This window comes from Narcine bancroftii, chromosome 3, assembly GCF_036971445.1.
Source record: "Narcine bancroftii isolate sNarBan1 chromosome 3, sNarBan1.hap1, whole genome shotgun sequence".
NCBI classification, from domain to species: domain Eukaryota; kingdom Metazoa; phylum Chordata; class Chondrichthyes; order Torpediniformes; family Narcinidae; genus Narcine; species Narcine bancroftii.
In genome coordinates this window covers 284,968,408-284,989,827 of record NC_091471.1, presented here as the reverse complement: position 1 = coordinate 284,989,827, position 21,420 = coordinate 284,968,408, and the positions used below count along the sequence as shown (strand labels likewise).

Below are 21,420 nucleotides of genomic sequence, written 5' to 3'. Positions count from 1 at the left end.
AGTCAGCGGGAGAGAGTCAGGGGGAAGAGTCGGGGGAAGATGGACAGGGAGGAGACAGAGAGCGGGGAGGTGGGAGGAGACTGACAGGGGAGAGTTAGAGAGGAGTTGGCAGGGAGAGTCAGGGGGGAGACAGACAGCGAGGTGACAGACAAGGGAAAGATGGGTGGAGACAGGGGATATGGTGAGGGAGAGTCGGTGGGGAGATGGACAGGGAGGAGATGGAGAGAGGGAAGATAGGAGGATACACATGAGGGAAATGGGGAGAGTCAGAGGAGAGATGGTTAGGGAAAGAGTCAAGGGGGAGAGTCAGGTGGAGGCAGACAGCATTAGAGAATCAGGAGGGGAGAGTCATGGGGAGCCAATGGGGAGAGCCAGGAGTGGAGAATCAGAGGGTGACAGACGGAGGGGGGGAATCAGGAGGGGAGAGTCAGGGGAGAGATAGATGGGGGGGCATGGGGAGACAGGGGCAGATGGATAGTGGAGGCAGCCAGGTGGGAGATGTGGGGGGAGAGTTGGGGTGGTGGCGGGGGTGAGGGGAAATGGGTCACGGTGCAGAGTCAGCGGGTGGAGAGTTAGAGGAGAGGTAGGTGAGAGGGAGAGAGCAGAGGGAGGGAGAGTCAAGAAAGTTGGGTGAGAGTGTGTAAATGGGGTAAGAGCTGGGGGAGACAGTTTGAGGGGGCACATTCAAGGGGGAAAGATGGAGGAGGGAGACCACTGGGGAAGAGGAGGGGGGAATAATCACAGAATGAGCTGGTGTGCTGGTGTGGTGTTGATAATGTACAGGAGATGGTAGGGGAGGGAGAGAATCAAGGGAGTGTGATGGGACGGGAAGAGTCAGGGTGATCGAGGTGATGGAGAGCCCAGGAATTACCTAATGACTCTGTCTGCTCATGCTGATTATACCCTTCTGTACGAAGGGCACTTCCCACCCAGCTTTTGAAATAAAATCTCTTAGAAATCCAGCATTTAATGAACCCCTCTATTATTTTTGGCAGCGTTTAAACTTTGGTGTGGAAAAGTCCTCAAATAAATCCAAAAAAGTCCTAGTCCTAAATATAAATCATTGGAAAGCGTTGATTGAATTTCATACTGTAATCACACCAGGGAGACGTTGCCCTGAGTATTTTTCTTGCTGTGTCCAGGCAATTACATTTTGTTATTCTGCAGAAATCCAAATCCCTCGGATAACCCAGCTAATTCCTCAGCTATCCGATGAAGCCCATTTTAAGTGAGAGGATTAGAGGAACCCCTGACTAATGCGTTGCTAACGAGCAGGGAGTCCCTTGGGCCTGACAAATGGCATCAGATGCTTCCCATGCCTTCTCCAGTTGCAGGGATAATCGGGGTTAATGTGGCAGGACTCCCTGCACAATGTGCCTGCTGGTGACACTCATCTGTCCCCTGGCTCTTCCACATCAAAACCATCTAGATCTCTGTTGGATGTGCACTAGTCCATCCTCCCATCTAGCTCGGTGTTGCAGAGTCAGTCCCACGTCCTGCATTGACTGGGTTCACAGACACTCTTTTTGCTTGTGGCCCTCTGTTTTGACCTCAGCTAGGTCCAAACGCCTTCGTGCACTCCAGACATCTTTTGTAGGGAATAGAACCTCTCAAAAGTTGACAGGTCAATGCAGCAGAATGGGGCTGGGGAAATCCTCTCTGTGAAGGCAGGAACACAATGGGTGGAGGGGCTCTTTTGGTTGTTTGAATGCACACGTGACCTACTCCCATCTCCAGCACAGTCACTGAATACATCTCCCCTCTTCCCCCAATCTCCCCTGCATATACATACACTGCCCCCAACACACACAACAGCACACACACACACACACACACACACACACACACACACACACACACACACACACACACACACACACACAAGAACTGCGCACACACACACATAGCCACAACCCCCCACACACACACACACACACACACAGAGAACTGCGCACACACACATAGCCACAACCCCACACACACACACACACATGCACACAAAACCACATACAACCGCTTGCACACACACACAAAAGCACACAGATCTGCACACACGCATACACACAGCCACAACCACACACACACACACACACAGAATTGCACACATGCACACACACAGACACAGCCACAATCACATACACACAAAACCGCACGCCCACAAACACACACATCCACAACCCCATACACACACACACACACACACAAACACACACACACACACACACACACACACACACACACACACACACACACACACACACACACACACACACAAGTGTACGCGCGCTGCTCACTCCTATCAGTTCCTCAGATTCAACACTATGTTTTTGCTCAGACAAGACCTGACTGTTTCCACAAAGCATTGACCTGGGAATTCATTGGAATGCTGAGAATGACATTCCACTGCAAGCTCCTTCCCATTTCTTTCGAGGGTGATTGTCCATCCCTTTACTCCCTCCTGGAGACTTTGCTGTGACCCTATCATTCATTCCAAGCAGAGAGGGTTTCACAGGAGGCAGGCAGACATACCCCAACAGCCGGCTTCTGCTGAGGCAGCTTTACAGTGCAGGCAAATGGCAGCAGGTCCCCAGAGCAGGAGTAGTAAATGGGCATCAGCTCTATCAGCACATTCCTGTCACCTGTCACAGGTTCTGGGCTTGCTCGGCAATCCTCATCGTTCTCTCATCTGGGCTGACTCCTGGCCATTATTTCCCTCCTACTCCATTCCAACAACAAGGAGTCAGAGTCCATGACAGTGGATGCTCAGGGGAAGTATAACAAACAGCCAAGGGTAGACCGGTCAGGAACACTTGCCTCCTTCCACAGCTCCTGTCACTGACCAAACTGCACTGAACTACCACAGAGCCACCTAGCATGGAGATAGGCCCTTTGGCCCAACTTGCCTATGCTGACCAAAATATCCCATCCATTGGGGCAGTACGGTTGATGTAGCAGTTAGCGTAATGCCTTTATAGCGCCAGCGATTGGGACAGGGATTCGAATCCCGCTCTGTCTGTAAGGAGTTTATATGTTCTCCATGGTTTTCTCTGAGGGCTCTGGTTTCCTCCCACCATTAGAAATGTACTGGGGATGTAGGTCAATTGGGTGTAATTGGGCAGAATGGGCTCATGGGCTGAAATGACCTGTTACTGTGCTGTATGTCTAAATTAAATAAATACTCGTCCAACCTACTGGTGTTTGGCCCATTTCCCTCTAAACACATCCTATCCATATATCAGTCTAATTTTTTTGAACATTGCAATGCCTCAACCACCTCCTCTGACAGCCCATTCTATATACCCACCACCCCCTGTGTAAAAAAATTTACCCCTCAGGTTTGTGTTAAATCTCTCCCCCCTCCCTTTAAACCTGTGTCCTCTGGCTACTGATTCCTCTACTCTGGGAAAAAGACTCTGCATTCACCTAATCTACTCTCTCTTGGTATCCTGGGTGGTATGTTTCAGGCAATGGTCTCCCGGTGAATGCAGAGAACTCAGGTGAATGGGTGGCTGCCTGAGAGAGGAATGGGACGGGAGTGATCAGTGTGGGTGTGAGAGGAGGGCTCAGCATTGGAGCTGATTGGGTTGATGGTATCTGAAGGCAGGGAGGCAGTATTCATGAAGCATCCTGTAGCCTGTGTGAATCAGGCCATCTCTGAGTCACAGAGTGTGCTGCCTGGGTAATAGAAGCAGGGCATTCTGCAAAATGAGGGGGTCTATAAAGCCTCTTCAGGGGCACTGTGCAAAGTACATCATGGCCTGGTTTGGTAACTCGAGTGGTCAGGAACGCGAAGGTAGCAAACGTAGCCAGGTCCATCACAGGCTCTGACCTCATTGAACACATTTAAGTGAGGTGCTACCTCAACAAAGCAGCCGACATCATAAAGGACCACCCCCCTCCACTTCCCCGTCACAATCTCTTCTCACTGTCCCCTTCAGGCAGAAGTTACAGGAGCCTGAAGATTTGCACCTCGAGGTGAAAGCGCAGTTTTTAATCCAACAGCTATCAAGCTTTCCCCGTATTACCCTTAACCTGACCGTACACTGCTCTGCAAATCTGTCTGCATCACTGAAATGTCTCTTCTTGTACTAACTGGGAATGTGAGGGACCGAGCGACTTTGGATAAAGATAAATTCAGGACTTAACAAAGAAGGGCGATGTTGCTCCCAGATCCTCGACTTTATACATGTTTACATTTTGGAAAACTACTTCCAATGACCCGAGCTAGACCAAACACTTTGGTCAAGAAAGCACCAACACCTCCTCCACTTTCTTAGAAGACTAAGGAAGCTTGGCACGTCCCCGTTGTCTCTCAACAACTTCTGCAGGGGGCCCCATCGAGAGCAGACTTGCTGGATGCATCACAGTGTGGGATGGGAACTGCCCTGCTTAAGGCCAGACAAAGCTCTAGAACATCATGCAAACCTCCCTCCCCTCCATAGACTCCCGCTGCCCAGGAAAGGAGGCCGACATACTGAAGGACCCATCACACCCCCAGATACTTTCTCTTCTCCCTCTTCCCATTGGGGAGAAGATTCAAGAGTGTGAAAACAGTCATCAGGCTGTTTGACCCCATAACAGTGCTACCATGCTGTCCTTAAGACCATAAGATAAAGGAGCAGAATCAAGGCATTCAGCCCATCGAGTCTACCCTGGCATTCAAATTATGGTTGATATATTTTTCTTCTCAACCCCTTCTGCCTTTTTCCCGTAACCTCTGTTACCATTACTAACCAAGGACCAATCAAGCTCAACTTTAAATTACACATCCGTCGTAGAAACCCCAGATGTGTGGGCAATCGGTTGCCCGTCCCACTGGGGAAGAGGTCGGGGGAAGGAGGGAAGGTGAAGGCCAGGCCGGGTTTTGATGATGAACAGGTGGAAGGCAATTCCATTGGCTAAGATTGGAGGACTGGGTTGGAGGGAACCCTTCTTTACACAGGGTGCAGGTCTGATCTGGGAACCCAAACAGGTAACTTGATCCTGAGGGAAAGGGAAGGAAGCAGAGGGGTGGCAGGACCACTGATCACCAGTATGACTGAACTAACTGATCACCAATGTGAGCGTGGACTCACTGATCACCAGTGTGAACTCACCAATCACCAGTGTGAGTATGGACTCCATTGTGTGTGTGTGTGCAGAATCTGCGGGTCGATTTCAGGAACATGTAGATGGGCACTTGATCACCAAGGCTGGCAAATTGAATTAGGGTGGACATGGTTAGCATGGACGCGATAGGCCAAAGAACCTGTTTCTGCAGGGTAACACTCCGTAACTCTTCGACTCTTATTCCCCGAGCTCAATGACCCACTGGTCAATTTGTTCACACTCACTGTTCATCCTGTCAGTGTGAAAACACCCTTGTACTTCACACTCATTGTTCATCCTGTCAGTCTGTAAACACACATCCTTGTTCACACACACAGCCCATATGCTCACACTCCATTGAGCTTCTGTGTATCCATGGATGCAGTCATGAGTTCATACTTTCTGTGAGTGAGTTTCAGTCACAATCCATGTGATCACATTCATAGTCAGTAGTTCATAATCGAGGCATGACCCACCCAGCCCTTCGATACAGTCAGTGGAACGTCCCTACTCAGTCAGACCTGCAGCCCTGTTCACACTCAGGACCTGTAATTCATGCTTAAATTCAGTTTACTCACATTCCTTGCCAGTGAGTTCACTCTCTGTCAGGGTGCACACACATGTGATCTCTAAGTTCATAAACACTCACAGTTAGTGAGTTCACGCTTATTGGCATGACTTTTCACTCAGTGTACTTCCAGTCATGGTGAGTGAAGTCACACTCACACTTGCTGTCTTTACATGTACGCAGTGAGGTGATCCCCTGTCTGTGACCTCACACTCAATGTGAACACACACTGGCCAGTGAGTATCCTCTTAAGTGGGCAGTGAGTTCAGCGATATCATCCTGTGGGCTGTGAGTTCCACTGTTGTCAGGTCTCACACACGCATGGAGCTCACACCATTCTGGTGAACCCATATTGCCAGCGGTGAACCCACATTGCCAGTGGTGAATTAACACTGTCAGTGGTGAACCCATATTGCCAGCGGTGAACCCGCATTGCCAGTGGTGAACTAATATTTCCAGTGGTGAACCCACATTGCCAGCGGTGAACCCATACTGCTGGTGGTGAACCAACACTTCCAGCCATGAACCCACACTGCTGGAAATGAACCCACATTGCCAGAGGTGAACCCACAACTGTACAGATTGAGCACCCTCCAGTGATCAGAGGGATTGCCCCGGCTGTCCTCGCTGATCTAACTGGAACCCTGACATTCTCACAGGAACAGCCCATGAGAAGATTGTCATAAAAGGGAAGGGATGATCTTCACACTGCAGAGGCCTTGCCCAGTCCCGCCGGCTCAGTGCAGACATCCTCCACGGGGTCTGACAGCTCAGTCCCTGGAGAAACCTAGGCCACTCTTCCCTGAGTGTCTGCCTGCAACTTCCCGGCACTGACTGCCATGGCATCTCCCTTTGCAATGTGCAGATGGCGAGGATTTTGTCGGTTACTCTCAGTGATAGATTGTCCAATCCCTCCCACCTCAATCTTTCTCTCATGCCACCTCTCTTTCCCCATCTGACTCACTCTTCCTTATCTCCCTCACATTCTCTCTCCTTTATTTCTCTCTAATTTTCTCTTTTCTATGGGTCCTCAGTCTTGTGGTCGTGTTTAAGTGGAGTCATCTGTGTTTACACGCGGTTGTCTTCCTGCTGAGTGGCCTCCCATTTAGGTTTTCCTCCATTGTTTCATTGTTTTCAAATACAGTGTATGGAACTTGTAACAGTTCTGACCAATTCCTTTTCGGCTTTGATCAACACTGTGTCTCAGAATAGAGGGGCGTTCTCAGCTTTGCAGATGCTCCCTCCAAAGAGCTTCAGCTGAATCAGGTATAGAGATGGATTAGAACTGTTGATAGCGCAGGTTCAAAACCAGACCTGTCCTGTCCCCATAACCCAGTCCATCCCACATCGAGGAAGACCCATGGCCACTGCTGTGCACCAGATCCTAGTTACACCGCTGCCTTGTGCAAGATATGGCATGTACCTGACCAGTACACAGCAGTACATAGACCACCATGCACCAGTATACAGACAAATAGGTGCGAGTACACAGAGCAGCACATCAGTACACAGACCAGCACACACTAGTAGACAGACCAGCACATCAGTACACAGACCAGCACATCAGTACACAGACCAGCACACACTAGTACACAGACCAGCACACATTAGTACACAGACCAACACATCAGTACATAGACAAGTACACCAGTACACACACTAGTACACAGACCAGCACATCAGTACACAGACCAGCACACACTAGTACACAGACCAGCACACATTAGTACACAGACCAACACATCAGTACATAGACAAGTACACCAGTACACACACCAGTGCACAGACCAGCATGCACCTGTACACAGACCAGCATGCACCAGTACAGACCAGCATACCAGTACACAGACCAGCACAACAGTATACAGACCAGCATGCACAAATACACAGGCCAATATGCATCAGTACGGACCAGCACACAACAATATATAGACCAGCATGCACCAGTACACAGATCAGCTTGCACCAGTACATTGCCCAACAAACACCAGTAAACAGACCAGCATTCACCAGTACACAGATCAGCTTGCACCAGTACACAGCCCAACAAACACCAGTTAACAGACCAGCATGTCAATGCACAGACCAGTACATCAATATACAGACCAGCACATCAGTACACAGCCCAGCACACACCAGTACACAGACCAGCACACAACAGTACCACAGAGCTCCAACACATAGCAGTATATAGACCAGTACTTACCAGTACACAGTCCAACATACACCAATACGCAGATTAGCACACATGCTATTACACAGACCAATATATCAGTACACAGATCAGCATTCATCAGTAAACAGCCCAGTATTCACTAGAACAGACCAGCACACACCAGTACACAGGCCCATATACATCAGTATACATACCAACACACACTAGTACACAGATCACCGCACATGATTACACAGACCAACAATTCAATACACAGATCAGGACACAACTGTATGTAGACCTAGAATACACAAGCACACAGTCCCACTATTCACCAGTACACATCATTAGATAGCCCTAGACACATTGCACAGTACCCACACACACAAAAACAAACATACCCACATCCACACTCACACACAAACCCACACACGCACCCACACACCCAACCACACATACACTCCCCTAACAGACACACACACTCCCACCCCCCACACACATGTACGCACACATTTCCCATCACACACACATACATACACACTGCACACTACACACACACACACACACACAAAACCACAACCACATTCCACACATACAGAAACACACACACTCCCCCCGCAGACACACACACTGATAGACACAGACATATATATCCCCCCCACCCCCCCACCCCACACACACACACACACACACACACACACACACACACACACACACACACACACACACACACACACACACACACACACACTCCTTCCACCTCCCAGCCGCCCCCTGGATTGACCTGTTTGAACTTGTCCTCAGCTGCCTTCTTGTCAGCCTCTGCCTGTTCTGCCCGGTCGATGGCATTCTCCTTGTCCAGCTTCAACATCTGCATTTTCTTCTTGATGGCTTCCATGGCTGTGGGTGGTGTGGGCTCGGGCGAGGATGTGAATGGAGCGGTGCTCGGACACGGAGTGAGAGGGACTGAGTAAGGCAGGCTCCTAATCACTGGCTGCCAGTTCCTTAAAGGAAAGGGATCGAGTCTCTGGAAGGGTTCCCTGTTCTCCCTGGATGGCCTCAGAGCCTTGGAATGGACGGTTCTCTGGAATGAGCTGGTGTAATCAGCTGTTCTTGGCTGATGCCCATATTTTGGCTGTTTATTCTGCAGCAGATCACGTTGCTATATTTTAAACCTGACTGACAGGTTGTGAGAGGGGAGGTGGTGTCGATATCCCTTCCAACTAACCTCACCAACACCACTCAAGGACGTGGTGGTAAGAGCCTTCATCCTCCTGCTGCAGGGTCATCTCAGCCTGAAACTGATCTATAACCTTTTTAGGGATCAGCTTTACACAATCAGCAAAGATCATCTATTTCTAGAAATGAAAAGAGCAGGCAAACAGTGAGTGGCCACACTCGGTCACACTGTACAGTCAGCAAGGTTACAGGCACCACAGTGAAACGGCCACAGCAGGAAAAACAGCAACACATACACTGACAGCTTCACCAGGGAAGGTCCCCGTGCCCAACTCAACAACATCAGGGACAAAAGCCAGAACATGCGTCAGTGGCAGGACAGGACAGGCAGCAACGGGGACAGGATATGTGATTAGTAACAAGGACAGGACATGCGATCAGTAACGGGGCAGGACATGCAATCAGTAACGGGGCAGGACATGCGATCAGTAACGGGGCAGGACATGCAATCAGTAACGGGGCAGGACATGCAATCAGTAATGGGGCAGGACATGCAATCAGTAATGGGGCAGATCATGCTTCCCTCGCCCTGTATCGTCCTCCAGTCTCCACACTCTCGTTCCCTTCTCTCTCATTCTCCATCCTCCCTTTTTACATTCTCTCTCTACAGCTGAAAGTTCTCAGGATAGGATCAATCCCACTTCTTACTCACTGTCTGTGGTAAACCACTGGATGTGTATATTTATCTCTTTGGACACACCCATTGGTCGACTGTACCTGTGGCACCTCCCCACAGACTCCTGAATAAAAGTGACTGTTCCACAGTCCCCTCCCCAATTCAGGACAGTCGAGGAGCATGGACGAGCCTTTGTTCTATAGCGAACAAAGTTGACGCACTTTTAATGACTCCAATAGATTGAAGTTGAGCAAACTGACAGGCTTTCCTTCGCTATAGAACAAAGCCAATGGGTGTGTTCAAACAGATAAATATATACATACAGTGGTTTACCACACTGTTCACATTTCTCCTCACTTCTACTCTCACTCCCCATTTCCCTTCCATCCCTTCGTCGTTCCCCCTCCCTATTTCTCTCCTATCCTCTTCCTGTTTCCCCTAACCCTTATTATTTGCTCTCTCTTTCCATTTTTCCTCTCCTTTCCCACACTCTCTCTCCCCACTTCCCATTATCTCCCTCACCCCCTCCCATTCCCTCTGTCCCCATTTCCTCTTTCCCCAATCCCAGATGAGCTCAATGCCATCCATGCCCCATTTGACCACCAGAACAAGGAAGAACTACTGTGCACTCCCACAGCCCCTGATGATCCTCTACTATCAGTATCCAGAGATGACCTGGATACTGAATCGAAGGAAAGCATCTGGACTGGATGGAGTACCCAGCCAAGTACTGAAAACCTGTGCTGATCAACTGGCCATTACATTCACAGATATCTTCAACATTTCATTCTGACAGGGCATGGTGCCCACCTGTTTCAAACAGATGTCTATCATACTGGTGCCCAAGAAGAGTGTGGTAATCTGCCTAAATGACAATTGACCAGTGGCACTCACATCCACAGTGGTGAAGAGTTTGGAGAGGATGGTGTTGAAGCACATCAGCACCTGTCTGAGCGGTGGCATGGATATGTTCCAGTTCGTCTATCATAGTAACAGGTCTATGGCGGATGCCATCTCACAAAGCCCTGGAACACCTGGACAGCAAAGATGCATCAGGATACTCTTTATTGGAGGAGTCACGTGATGGAGTAGTGGCCGGACGGTGAACTCCAGCCCTCTCCAGAAAAGTCGGGAAAAACGAGAGAAAATACAAAGGCACAGAAATAAAAGTTAAATAAAAGTGAGTATAAAGGTGGAAAGAAGATGGCGACAAAAAAAGAAAAATCAAAATCAACGGTAAGAAGAGAGGAAGAGAAGACAACGGAGCAAGAAAGAGAAGGCCTTACCTGTTCGAAGAGGCCCGATGTGGAGAGAGAAGCCTGCTTCCTCAGGTCGGTAGAAATAGGACTACAAAAATGGCTCGCAGAGCCGAGTAAAAGTGCGCAACCGCGCATGAAAAAAAACACACCGACGGGAGGGGGGACCAGCTGGGGAGTCGATCTCCACAGCTGGCAACGACAGCTGCAGAACACCTGCAGCAAGAAGAGACCACAGAAGACAATGGAAACAAGAAAGAAGAGAAGAAAAGGGCAACAAAGAAACAACAGATGGCCAACCCAGAGGAAGAAGAAGAGGAAGAGTACAGTGAATTAGAAGAAGAAGGGAAAGGCAAGGTAAAGGATATACTTTCTCTTGTTAGAGGATACATGGAGTCATTTAAAGAATGGCAAACACAGGAATTTAATGATTTAAGAAGAAGAATAAACAACACAGAAGAGAAAGTGAATAAAATAGATATGACCTTAACAGAAATGGGAAAGAAAATGGACAAGATGGAAGAGCGGGCAGTAGCAGCAGAAATGGAGGTAGAAGACTTAAAAAAGAAATTGGAGGAATCTAATTAAAAAACTAAAGAGACACAAGAACTACTAGCTCAAAAAATAGATACAATGGAAAATTATAACAGAAGAAATAACATAAAGATAGTGGGCCTTAAGGAAGATGAAGAAGGCAAGAATATGAGAGAGTTTATAAAAGAGTGGATCCCTAAGACCCTAGGATGTCCAGAACTACAGCAAGAAATGGAAATAGAAAGGGCACATAGAGCATTGACCTCTAAACCACAACCACAACAAAATCCAAGATCTATTTTAGTAAAATTCCTAAGATATACTACAAGAGAAAAGGTACTGGAGAAGACAATGGAAAAAGTAAGAGTGGGCAACAAACCACTGGAGTATAAAGGGCAAAAAATCTTCATTTATCCAGATATAAGTTTTGAACTCCTAAAGAAGAGAAAAGAGTTCAATACAGCAAAGACGATTTTATGGAAGAAAGGGTATAAATTTATACTAAAGCATCCAGCGGTATTGAAAATATTTATTCCAGGACAACAAAACAGACTATTCTCGGATCCAGAAGAAGCACGAAAATTTGCAGAACAATTACAAAAATAGACCGAGGGATGAAGACGGGTAATGAGAGTAAAAATGATCACGATTGATATGTACGTGGGTAAAGACAAAAATAGACTGAGGGATGAAGACGGGTAATGAGAGTAAAAATGATCACGATTGATATGTATGCGGGTAAAGAGGTATAAGAGTGAATAGAGACAATGTGCATACGTGAATGTAGCTGTACTTAGAGGAAAATATAGATAGTATAGACAAGAATTAATAAGGGAAGGTAATGGAATAGAAAGAATAAGGAGGGAATTAAAAGAGTGACCTTTGTGACATATGAAAAGTGAAATCTTTTCTGGGGGGGCTGGGTGGGGGGAAATAGTGGTCACTGCAAAATCAGTTGACGCTTGCGAGTGGATTCGCAAATCCAAATGGAGAGGGGAGATGTGGTTGTCCGACAAGGGATAAAGGACAACTCAGGAGGGGAAGGGGAGATTGGGGATAAATAAGATAGAAATAGGAGAATAAGGAAAATGTTGGATGTTGTAGGAATGTTGTCTTATAAAGAGTTGAAAATAAGAAAACAGAAATGGAAAAGGAGGAAAGGTAATGATGGAAAAACGGAAAGAGAAGATAAACAAAATATAAAATGGCTACGCTGAACTATATGACTTTAAATATTAATGGAATACATAACCAAATTAAAAGGAAGAAACTACTAAATTTACTGAAAAAGGAAAAAATTGATATAGCATTTGTCCAAGAAACACACTTAACTGAATTGGAGCACAAGAAATTAAAGAGAGATTGGGTAGGACATGTAACAGCAGCATCGTATAATTCAAAAGCAAGAGGAGTGGCTATATTAATTAGTAAAGAGGTGCCATTTAAAATAGAAGAGGAAATAATAGATACAGCAGGGAGATATGTTATGATAAAATGTCAGATATATTCGGAGTTTTGGAATCTACTTAATATATATTCACCTAACGAAAAAGATCAAAAGTTTATGCAAGATATCTTTTTGAAGGTAGCTAATACGCAAGGGAACATACTAATAGGAGGGGATTTCAACCTGAATTTGGATCCAAATATGGATAAAACAGGGAAAAAAATTAACAGGAAGAACAAAGTAACGAAATTTATAATTAAATCAATGCAAGAAATGAAACTTTTGGATATATGGAGGAAACAAAACCCAAAAGAAAAGGAATACTCATACTACTCGACTAGACATAAAACATACTCAAGAATAGACCTATTTTTGTTATCAGCTAGTATGCAGGATAGAGTAAGAAAAACAGAATATAAAGCTAGAATACTATCGGACCATTCACCCTTAATATTGACAGTAAAGCTAGAGGACATCCCTCCAAGAATGTATAGATGGAGATTAAACCCCATGCTACTTAAAAGACAGGATTTTAGAGAATTTATTGAAAAACAATTAAAAATGTAGTTTGAAGTAAATACGGAATCAGTGGTAGATAAGTTTATACTATGGGACGCAATGAAAGTATTCATTAGAGGGCAAATAATAAGTTATGTAACCAAGATGAAGAAGGACTATAATCAGGAAACAGAGCAGTTGGAAAGGGAAATAGTAAACATAGAAAAAAAATTAACAATGAAGGAAGATACAACTAAAAGAAGAGAATTGGCAGATAAAAAAATAAAATATGAAACATTACAAACATATAAGATAGAGAAGAATATAATGAAGACAAAACAGAAATATTATGAACTAGGTGAAAAAACGCACAAAATCCTAGCATGGCAGCTTAAGACAGAGCAAGCTAAGAAAATGGTATTGGCATCAAGGAAAAAAGACAAACAAATTACATATAATCCAAAAGAAATTAAGGAAAACTTTAGAGAATTCTATGAACAATTATACCGAACTGAAAACGAAGGGAAAGAAGGGAAAATAGATGAATTTTTGACTAAAATTGAACTACCAAAACTACAAATAGAGGAACAAAATAAATTAACAGAACCATTTGGAACAGTAGAAATACAAGAGATAATAAAAAAATTACCAAATAATAAGACACCAGGACAGGATGGATTTCCAATAGAATTCTACAAAACATTTAAAGACTTATTAATACCGCGCCTCCTGGATGTAATCAACCAGATTGATGAGACACAAAACTTACCAGATTCATGTAAAACAGCAATAATTACAGTAATACTAAAACAAGGGAAAGATCCACTCTCACCAGCGTCATATAGACTAATATCTTTGCTAAACAGAGATTATAAGATAATAGCTAAACTATTAGCAAACAGATTAGCAGAACAGGTACCGAAAATGGTAAATTTAGACCAAACTGGATTTATCAAAAAAAGACGCACAACAGACAATATTTGTAAATTTATTAACTTAATTCATGCAGTAGAAGGGAATAAAGCACCTACAGTAGCAGTTGCTTTAGACGCAGAGAAGGCCTTTGACAGAGTAGAATGGAATTATTTGTTCAAAGTATTGCAAAAATTTAGTTTACCGGAGAAGTATATTAATTGGATTAAAGCATTATATAAGGGACCGTTAGCGAAAGTGACAGTAAATGGACATGTATCAAAGCAATTTAACTTAAGCAGGTCAACGCGGCAGGGATGCCCACTATCACCTTTATTGTTTGCGCTAGCTATAGAACCACTAGCAGAATTGATAAGAATAGATAATAATATAAAAGGAATAAAAATAAAAGACAGGGAATATAAAATCAGTCTATTTGCGGATGATGTTATAGTGTACTTAACAGAACCAGAACTATCAATAAAAGAATTATATAAGAAATTGAAGGAATATGGAGAAGTGTCGGGCTACAAGATAAACGTAAATAAAAGTGAAGCAATGCCTATGAATAATGCGGATTTCTCAAAATTTAAGAAGGAATCTCCATTCAGATGGCAAATGCAGGCAATAAGATACCTAGGTGTACAAATAAACAAAAATCTAGGCCAATTATATAAACTCAATTACAATCCACTAATGAAAAAATTACAGGACGATTTAGAGCATTGGAAAGATCTACCACTAACACTGATAGGAAGGATAAACTGTATTAAAATGAACATATTTCCAAGGATACTATACTTATTTCAGGCATTGCCAATACAACTGACAGAAAAATTCTTCAAAGAGTTAAAGAAAATAATAAGGAAATTTTTATTGAGAGGGGGGAAACCGAGGATAGCACTAGATAAATTAACAGAATGGTATAAACAAGGAGGCTTACAATTGCCAAACTTCAAAAATTATTATAGAGCAGCACAATTAAGATACCTATCAGATTTTTATCAAACAAGGGAAAAACAAGACTGGACGAGATTAGAATTAGATAAAATAGGGGAAAAGATACCTGAACACATATTATATAAATGGGACGAAAAATTGGTACAACATAGAACTTCTCCAGTATTACATCATCTCCTCAATATTTGGAAGAAGATTCATGTAGAAAGAAATAAAATAAATTATCAATCACCAAAACTAATATTGACGCAAAATAAGCTACTCCCTTTTACAATAGACAACCTTTCTTTTAGAGCTCGTCGAAAGAACCAAAGACTTGTTGATCCAAACCAAGGCTTTTATTAGCAAAAGACAGGAGCTCTTCACAGGTGGCCGACCAGTCCGGAATGATCCGACCTGGCTAGGGACACAACCCTTTAAGGCCCAGACAGTAGGCGTGGCTAAGCTCTCAGCCAATCGCTGTAAGCACAGTCATTACACTCTAGATACTGTAACTATATACATTGGTGATAGGTCTGTACTATCACATTCACCCCTTCTTGGAGAACTGACCCTGGGGTGGAAGGGCTGAAGAGGGAGAAGGGAAGGAAGGGGTAGGTTAAGGACTGTAGCGGTCAGGGGGTCTGACTATCCGGCATGACCGCCGTGGTGCCGGGATTGGGGTCGCTGGAGTGGTGTCGCCAGCGGGCTCGTCGGGTGTGACCGCTCCTTCGCTCAATTCCCCAGCCGTGTTGTTGGCAGGGTGGCCTGGGTCGTTGGAGTGCTGTTGGTCCTTCAGTTCCGGCACGGGGCCTGGGGAATAAAGAGTTGGGGAAGGTTGGGTTGGGGGAGCTTTCTGGGCCTACCGCTTCCTGAGCTAGGTCCCGCACTGAAACAGTGTCCTCCCGCCCGTCTGGGAACTTAACGTAGGCATAATGCGGGTTCGCGTGGAGTAGAGTCACTCGGTCGACCCGCGTCGCAAAAGGACGGGGCCAGGGACAGTGAGCCATGCCGGTACAGTGGTTCCTGATTCGGATTTCCTCAGCAAAAGGAACATCCTTTCGTGGGTGGTGGCATTTGTTGCGGTACATAGGAGGGAGCGGATGGAGTGTAAGACACTAGTGAGAACCTCCTGCCAGTGAGAGGTGGGGAGACCTTTAGACTGGAGAGCCAGTGTAACCGCTCTCCAGATGATGGCATTCTCCCTCTCGACCTGGCCGTTACCGTGTGGGTTATAGCTGGTGGTCCTGCTTGAAGCGATACCGCACTCCAGAAGGTACTGTTGCAGCTCTGCACTCATGAATGAGGACCCCCTATCACTGTGGATGGAATTGGGGTACCCGAAAATGGCGAAGATATTGTGAAGGGCCTGTATTACTGAGGTGGCGGTGGTGTCTGGGCAGGGCACAGCGAATGGGAAGCGGGAGTACTTGTCGATGGCCGTAAGGATGTAGTTATTACGGTTGGTCGACGGTAGGGGCCCCTTAAAGTCTACGCTAAGACGCTTGAAGGGGCGACTGGCTTTGATAACGTGGGAGTTCCCCGGATGGAAGAAGTGGGGCTTGCATTCAGCGCACACCGAACAGGCTCGGGTCATGGAGCGAATCTTCTCGACTGTGTAGGGTAGGTTGCGTGCCTTCACAAAGTGGCAAACCTAGTGACCCCTGGATGACAGAGCATCTCATGGAGTTTCTGTAGTATGTCCATCTGTACGCTGGCGCACATCCCCCTGGAGAGCGTGTCAGGTGGGTCGTTGAGCTTACCAGGCCAGTACAGGATGTCATAGTTAAAGGTGGAGAGTTCGATTCTCCATCTGGCGATTTTGTCGTTTTTTTATCTTACCTCGCTGGGTGTTGCTGAACATGAAGGAGACCACGCGGTGATCAGTCAACAGTGTAAAGCACAGTCCAGCGAGGTAATGTCTCCAACGACGCACCGCTTCAGCTATGGCCTGGGCCTCCTTCTCGACCGAGGAGTGTCAACTCTCTGGACCCTGGAGGGTTCTGGAGAAGAAGGCTACAGGCCGACCGGCCCGTAGCTAGGGCGAAGTCAGTTTCGACTTGAAACTGGACAGACTCATTGATCGCGTGCAGCGTTGCAGCGGCGATGTCGGATTTGATTCGTTATATAGCCGCTCTGGCTTCAGTCAAGAGGGGAAAGGAGGTGGTCTTGATAAGAGGACGCGCCTTGTCGGCGTAGTGTGGAACCCATTGGGCGTAATATGAGAAAAAGCCCAGGCAGCGTTTGAGCGCTTTCTGGGTATGGGGGGGTGGGGGGGTAAGGATCTGGCATCACTACCCCGTTCTCCACCACGCAACCTAGAATCGAGAGTCATGTGGTCCAGAAGACACACTTGTCAAAATTGTAGGTCAGGTTCAGCCGACCGGCAGTTTGAAGAAATTTGTCTAGGTTGGCGTCATGGTCCTGTGTGTCATGGCCGCAGATGGTGACATTGTCCAGATACGGGAAGGTAGCGGTTAGCCCGTTCTGGTCCACCATTTGGTCCATTTCCCGCTGGAAGACCGCGACACCATTCGTGACACTGAATGGTACCCTGAGAAATTGATACAGCCGCCCATTTGCTTCGAAGGCCGTGAATGGTCGGTCCTCACAGCGGATCGGGAGCTGGTGGTAGGCTGAACGTAGGTCAGTGGTGGAGAATATGCGGTATTGGGCAATCTGGTTCACCACATCCGTGATGCGTGGCAGGGGGTACGCATCCAGGAGCGTGAAGCGGTTAATGGTCTGGCTATAGTCGACCACCATCCGTAGCTTTTCCCCGTTTTTGACAACCACCACCTGGGCTCTCCAGGGACTTGAACTGGGTTCGAAGATGCCCTCATCCAGCAATCTACGCACCTCACTCCTAATGAATTGCCTGTTTTCGTAACTATATTGCTGACTTTTGATGCCCACAGGCTTCCAGCCAGGGGTGAGGTTTGCGAAGAGTGCTGGCGGGGCAATCCGGAGTGTGGAAAGGCCGCAGGAGTGGCCCCGGGGCACGGGGGCGGGTTGCTCGGGTGCTTCAGGAGTGGGGCGATGGCAGATCGAGAGGGGGGCGTGGGGTCCCCCAAAGTGTAGGGACACCGTTCAAACTGACACTGAAAGTCTAATCCCAGCAACACTGGGGCGCACAATTGGGGAAGGATGAATAATTTGAAGTGGGTGACTGTTATGCCCTGTACTTCCAGTATGGGTGGTGATGCAATACCCCTTTATCCCGGTCGAGTGCGACCTAGTCGTTAATGAGATCCTCTGGGTAGTGGGGATAATGTCAAGTCCGCAACGGAGGGCCAGATCTGGCCGGATAAAACTGTCAGTTGACCCAGAGTCAAATAAGCAATTGGTGTAGTGTCCATGCACTTTAATCAGATCCATTGCTTCAGTGAGGGGATGAGAGCATTGCTGATTTGGTGTTATAGAAGCAGCCACTGATCCTGTTGAGAGGGGAGTTCCACGTGTTGACGTCACGCAACAGGATGACATCATAGACGCAGTCAATGCTGGAGGAGCAGGTTGGAGGTATTCCCGGAGGTTCTGTTGTGGCGGCGTCGGCGGATGAACGGTAAGTAGTGGGGGTTGTTGCTCGCGGTTGGCGGTGGGTAGGTCGTCGGTCGCGGCGGTCAGACCCCAGCGGTCGTCAGCGATGGACACTAGGGCGAGTACCTGGTTGGCCGTGGCAGGTCCCCAGTCGGTCGCAGTGGCCACACCGGCGGCGCCGCGGGCAGCGGCAGCAGGGGAGTGGGCAGCGATAGCGGTAGCGTCGTCTCCGGGGGTGGCTGTGGCGGTGGCAGCGGCAGTGACGTCAGGCGTTGCCGTGCAGGGGAGCCCTTGCTCTCATTGGACGAGAGCTCTGGGGAAGAAGAGTTTGAATAGGATAGTGGCGGTTGGGCTTGACATGAGGCACTGTGTTTGCCGGCAGCCATTTTAGACCTACAGAATGCAGCAAAGTGGCCATTTTTAAGGCACTTCTGGCACCTGGCTTTTCTTGCTGGGCACTGGGACCTGCTGTGCTTGTCCCTCCCGCAGAAATAACATTTTGGGTTCGCAGGGGGCAGTGTAGCAGCAGCCGACAAGCCGTCAGTATATCGGGGGGTGGTAGAGTAGAAGGGCACTCTACTCTCATCAGAATGTGGGGTCCAGTCCCTAGAGAACTCGTTTGACTTTAAGGCTGCATCCTCCATTGTGATTGCAGTCCGGGCCACGTCCTCTAGTTTTTCTACCCCTTGTTCGAGTAAGCGCAGCCTCACTTCGTTTGATCGGAGCCCGGCCACATAGGCATCCCGGACGAGATCGTTTGTGATCTTGGCAGCAGTTTTGTCCACACAGTTACAGTCCTTGCCCAACGTCTTGACTACTTGTAAATATGCCCCGCTGGACTTGCCGGGCTGTTGCTTCCTCGACGCAAGCACGAGCCGGGCATGAACTCTGTTCATTGGTTGATCGTACTGTTCTTTCAGTACCTTTATGGCTGCAGTGTAAGTGGTCTCATCCTGGATGTTCTTGTAGACTCTCAAGGACACCATAGACAGCAATGCTGTTAGACGCTGGTTATCCTCCTTCACCTCAATGAGCCTTAGGAAGTTTTCAAAGTTCATCAGCCAGAACTTAAAGGCTTTGAAGGCTGTAGCTGACTGTGGGCCGATATCAAGTTTTTCTGGCCGAGTCAGACGCTCCATCCCTTTTTTAAAAAAATTCTTTTTGCTAATAAAATTGTAGAGCTCGTCGAAAGAACCAAAGACTTGTTGATCCAAACCAAGGCTTTTATTAGCAAAAGACAGGAGCTCTTCACAGGTGGCCGACCAGTCCGGAATGATCCGACCTGGCTTGGGACACAACACTTTAAGGCCCAGACAGTAGGCGTGGCTAAGCTCTCAGCCAATCGCTGTAAGCACACTCTAGATACTGTAACTATATACATTGGTGATAGGTCTGTACTATCACAAACGTCAACCTCCAGTGTCCTTTAACCCCTCGTCCTAGACTCTCTCTCTCTCTCTCTCTCTCTGAATCCTTTCCTCCAACTCGTGACCCCTTCCCTTCTCTCTCGTATCAGAAAGCTACCCGTCTTAGACCTTTCCTCCATTCTCTCCTCACCCCCCACAACCCCCTCCCCCACACCTTTTTCTTCAGATGCCTGCCTACTTTTGCTTATACCTGATGGTCAAGCCCAAAACATTATATTTAAAACTTAATATTTAAAAAAAATGTAGACATACCTTCTGGCCTATGACCCCATTCTGCGCAAATACCCAAATTAACCTACAATTTGAAGGATGGGAGGAAACTCACACAGACACAGGAAGAACGTACAGACAGAATCCTTACAGACAGGACCGGATTCGAACCTTGGTCGCTGGCACTGTAATAGTGTTGCGCAATCCACTGTACTGACCAACCCAAGGTTGGTGATCCTTTACTTCCTGTGTTTGCTGTGTGACCTGCTGAGTTTCTCCAGCATGTATGTCTGTTACGCAGGACTGCTAACCTTGTGCTGGTCGAATTATTGAGCTGCAGGTGACTGGGGATCAAAGTGCAAATTTGCAGAAATATTTACTCAGAGTGGTTCAAATCCTCTTGAATAGCATTCAGTCATTTTTCTCATCTAATAAGGCTGAGATTCCAGAAAACTGCGTGGAGGCTGACCTTGTCAAGCACACAGGCATGCACTGGTGCAGAGGGTGATGCATTTCCAGCCTGACTATGGGGTTGTAGAGATGGAGAGTGTGGGGAGCAACAGATCAGCATGATGGGTTATCAGACATCACCAGCCAGAATGGTCCCTGGGTGCCTCACTCTCTGCATACCCTGCACTCCGTCAGTAACTATTTACAGACATTTCCTGCACAGACCATTCAAACCATTGGTTTCATGCTGGACCCCAGCAGAGTGATCCCACTACTCCCTCCTTTCTCTGCAGCCCTGTAACATCTGCCCCCACCCATCCATCAATGCCCCTCCATCCCTCCACCACCACCCATATTTCAGGACAATCCCCAGGAGCTGGTTAATGAACCCGCACATTCTCGGGACATGGGAGGAAACCCACTCCATAACCGGAGTGGGTGCAAACTCCACACAGATGGCACTGAGGCTAGCGTCAGTGGATTTATGTGGCCCTCCTTTCAAGTCCTTGCAGCCAACGGGACACTTGCACAGCACAATCTC

The 21,420-nt window shown here is 47.1% G+C and overlaps 1 protein-coding gene across 3 annotated transcripts in view; it reads right to left on the bottom strand.

Annotated features, from left to right (window-relative positions):
* Window positions 1-20,567, bottom strand: part of LOC138758890 (tropomyosin alpha-1 chain) — a 97,870-nt gene extending 77,303 nt beyond the window's left edge. The window contains exon 1 of one of the 3 annotated variants that reach the window (XM_069928437.1): window positions 20,472-20,567. Coding sequence is in view for 2 of the 3 variants with exons in the window: in XM_069928434.1 (XP_069784535.1) it covers window positions 8,596-8,709 (114 nt within the window). In the remaining variant the exon portion in view is untranslated. Of the gene's footprint in view, window positions 1-8,595; window positions 9,128-20,471 lie in introns of those variants that run through there. The other 2 variants (XM_069928434.1, XM_069928433.1) reach the window with 2 other exon arrangements.
* Between the last annotated feature and the right edge of the window lie 853 nt (window positions 20,568-21,420).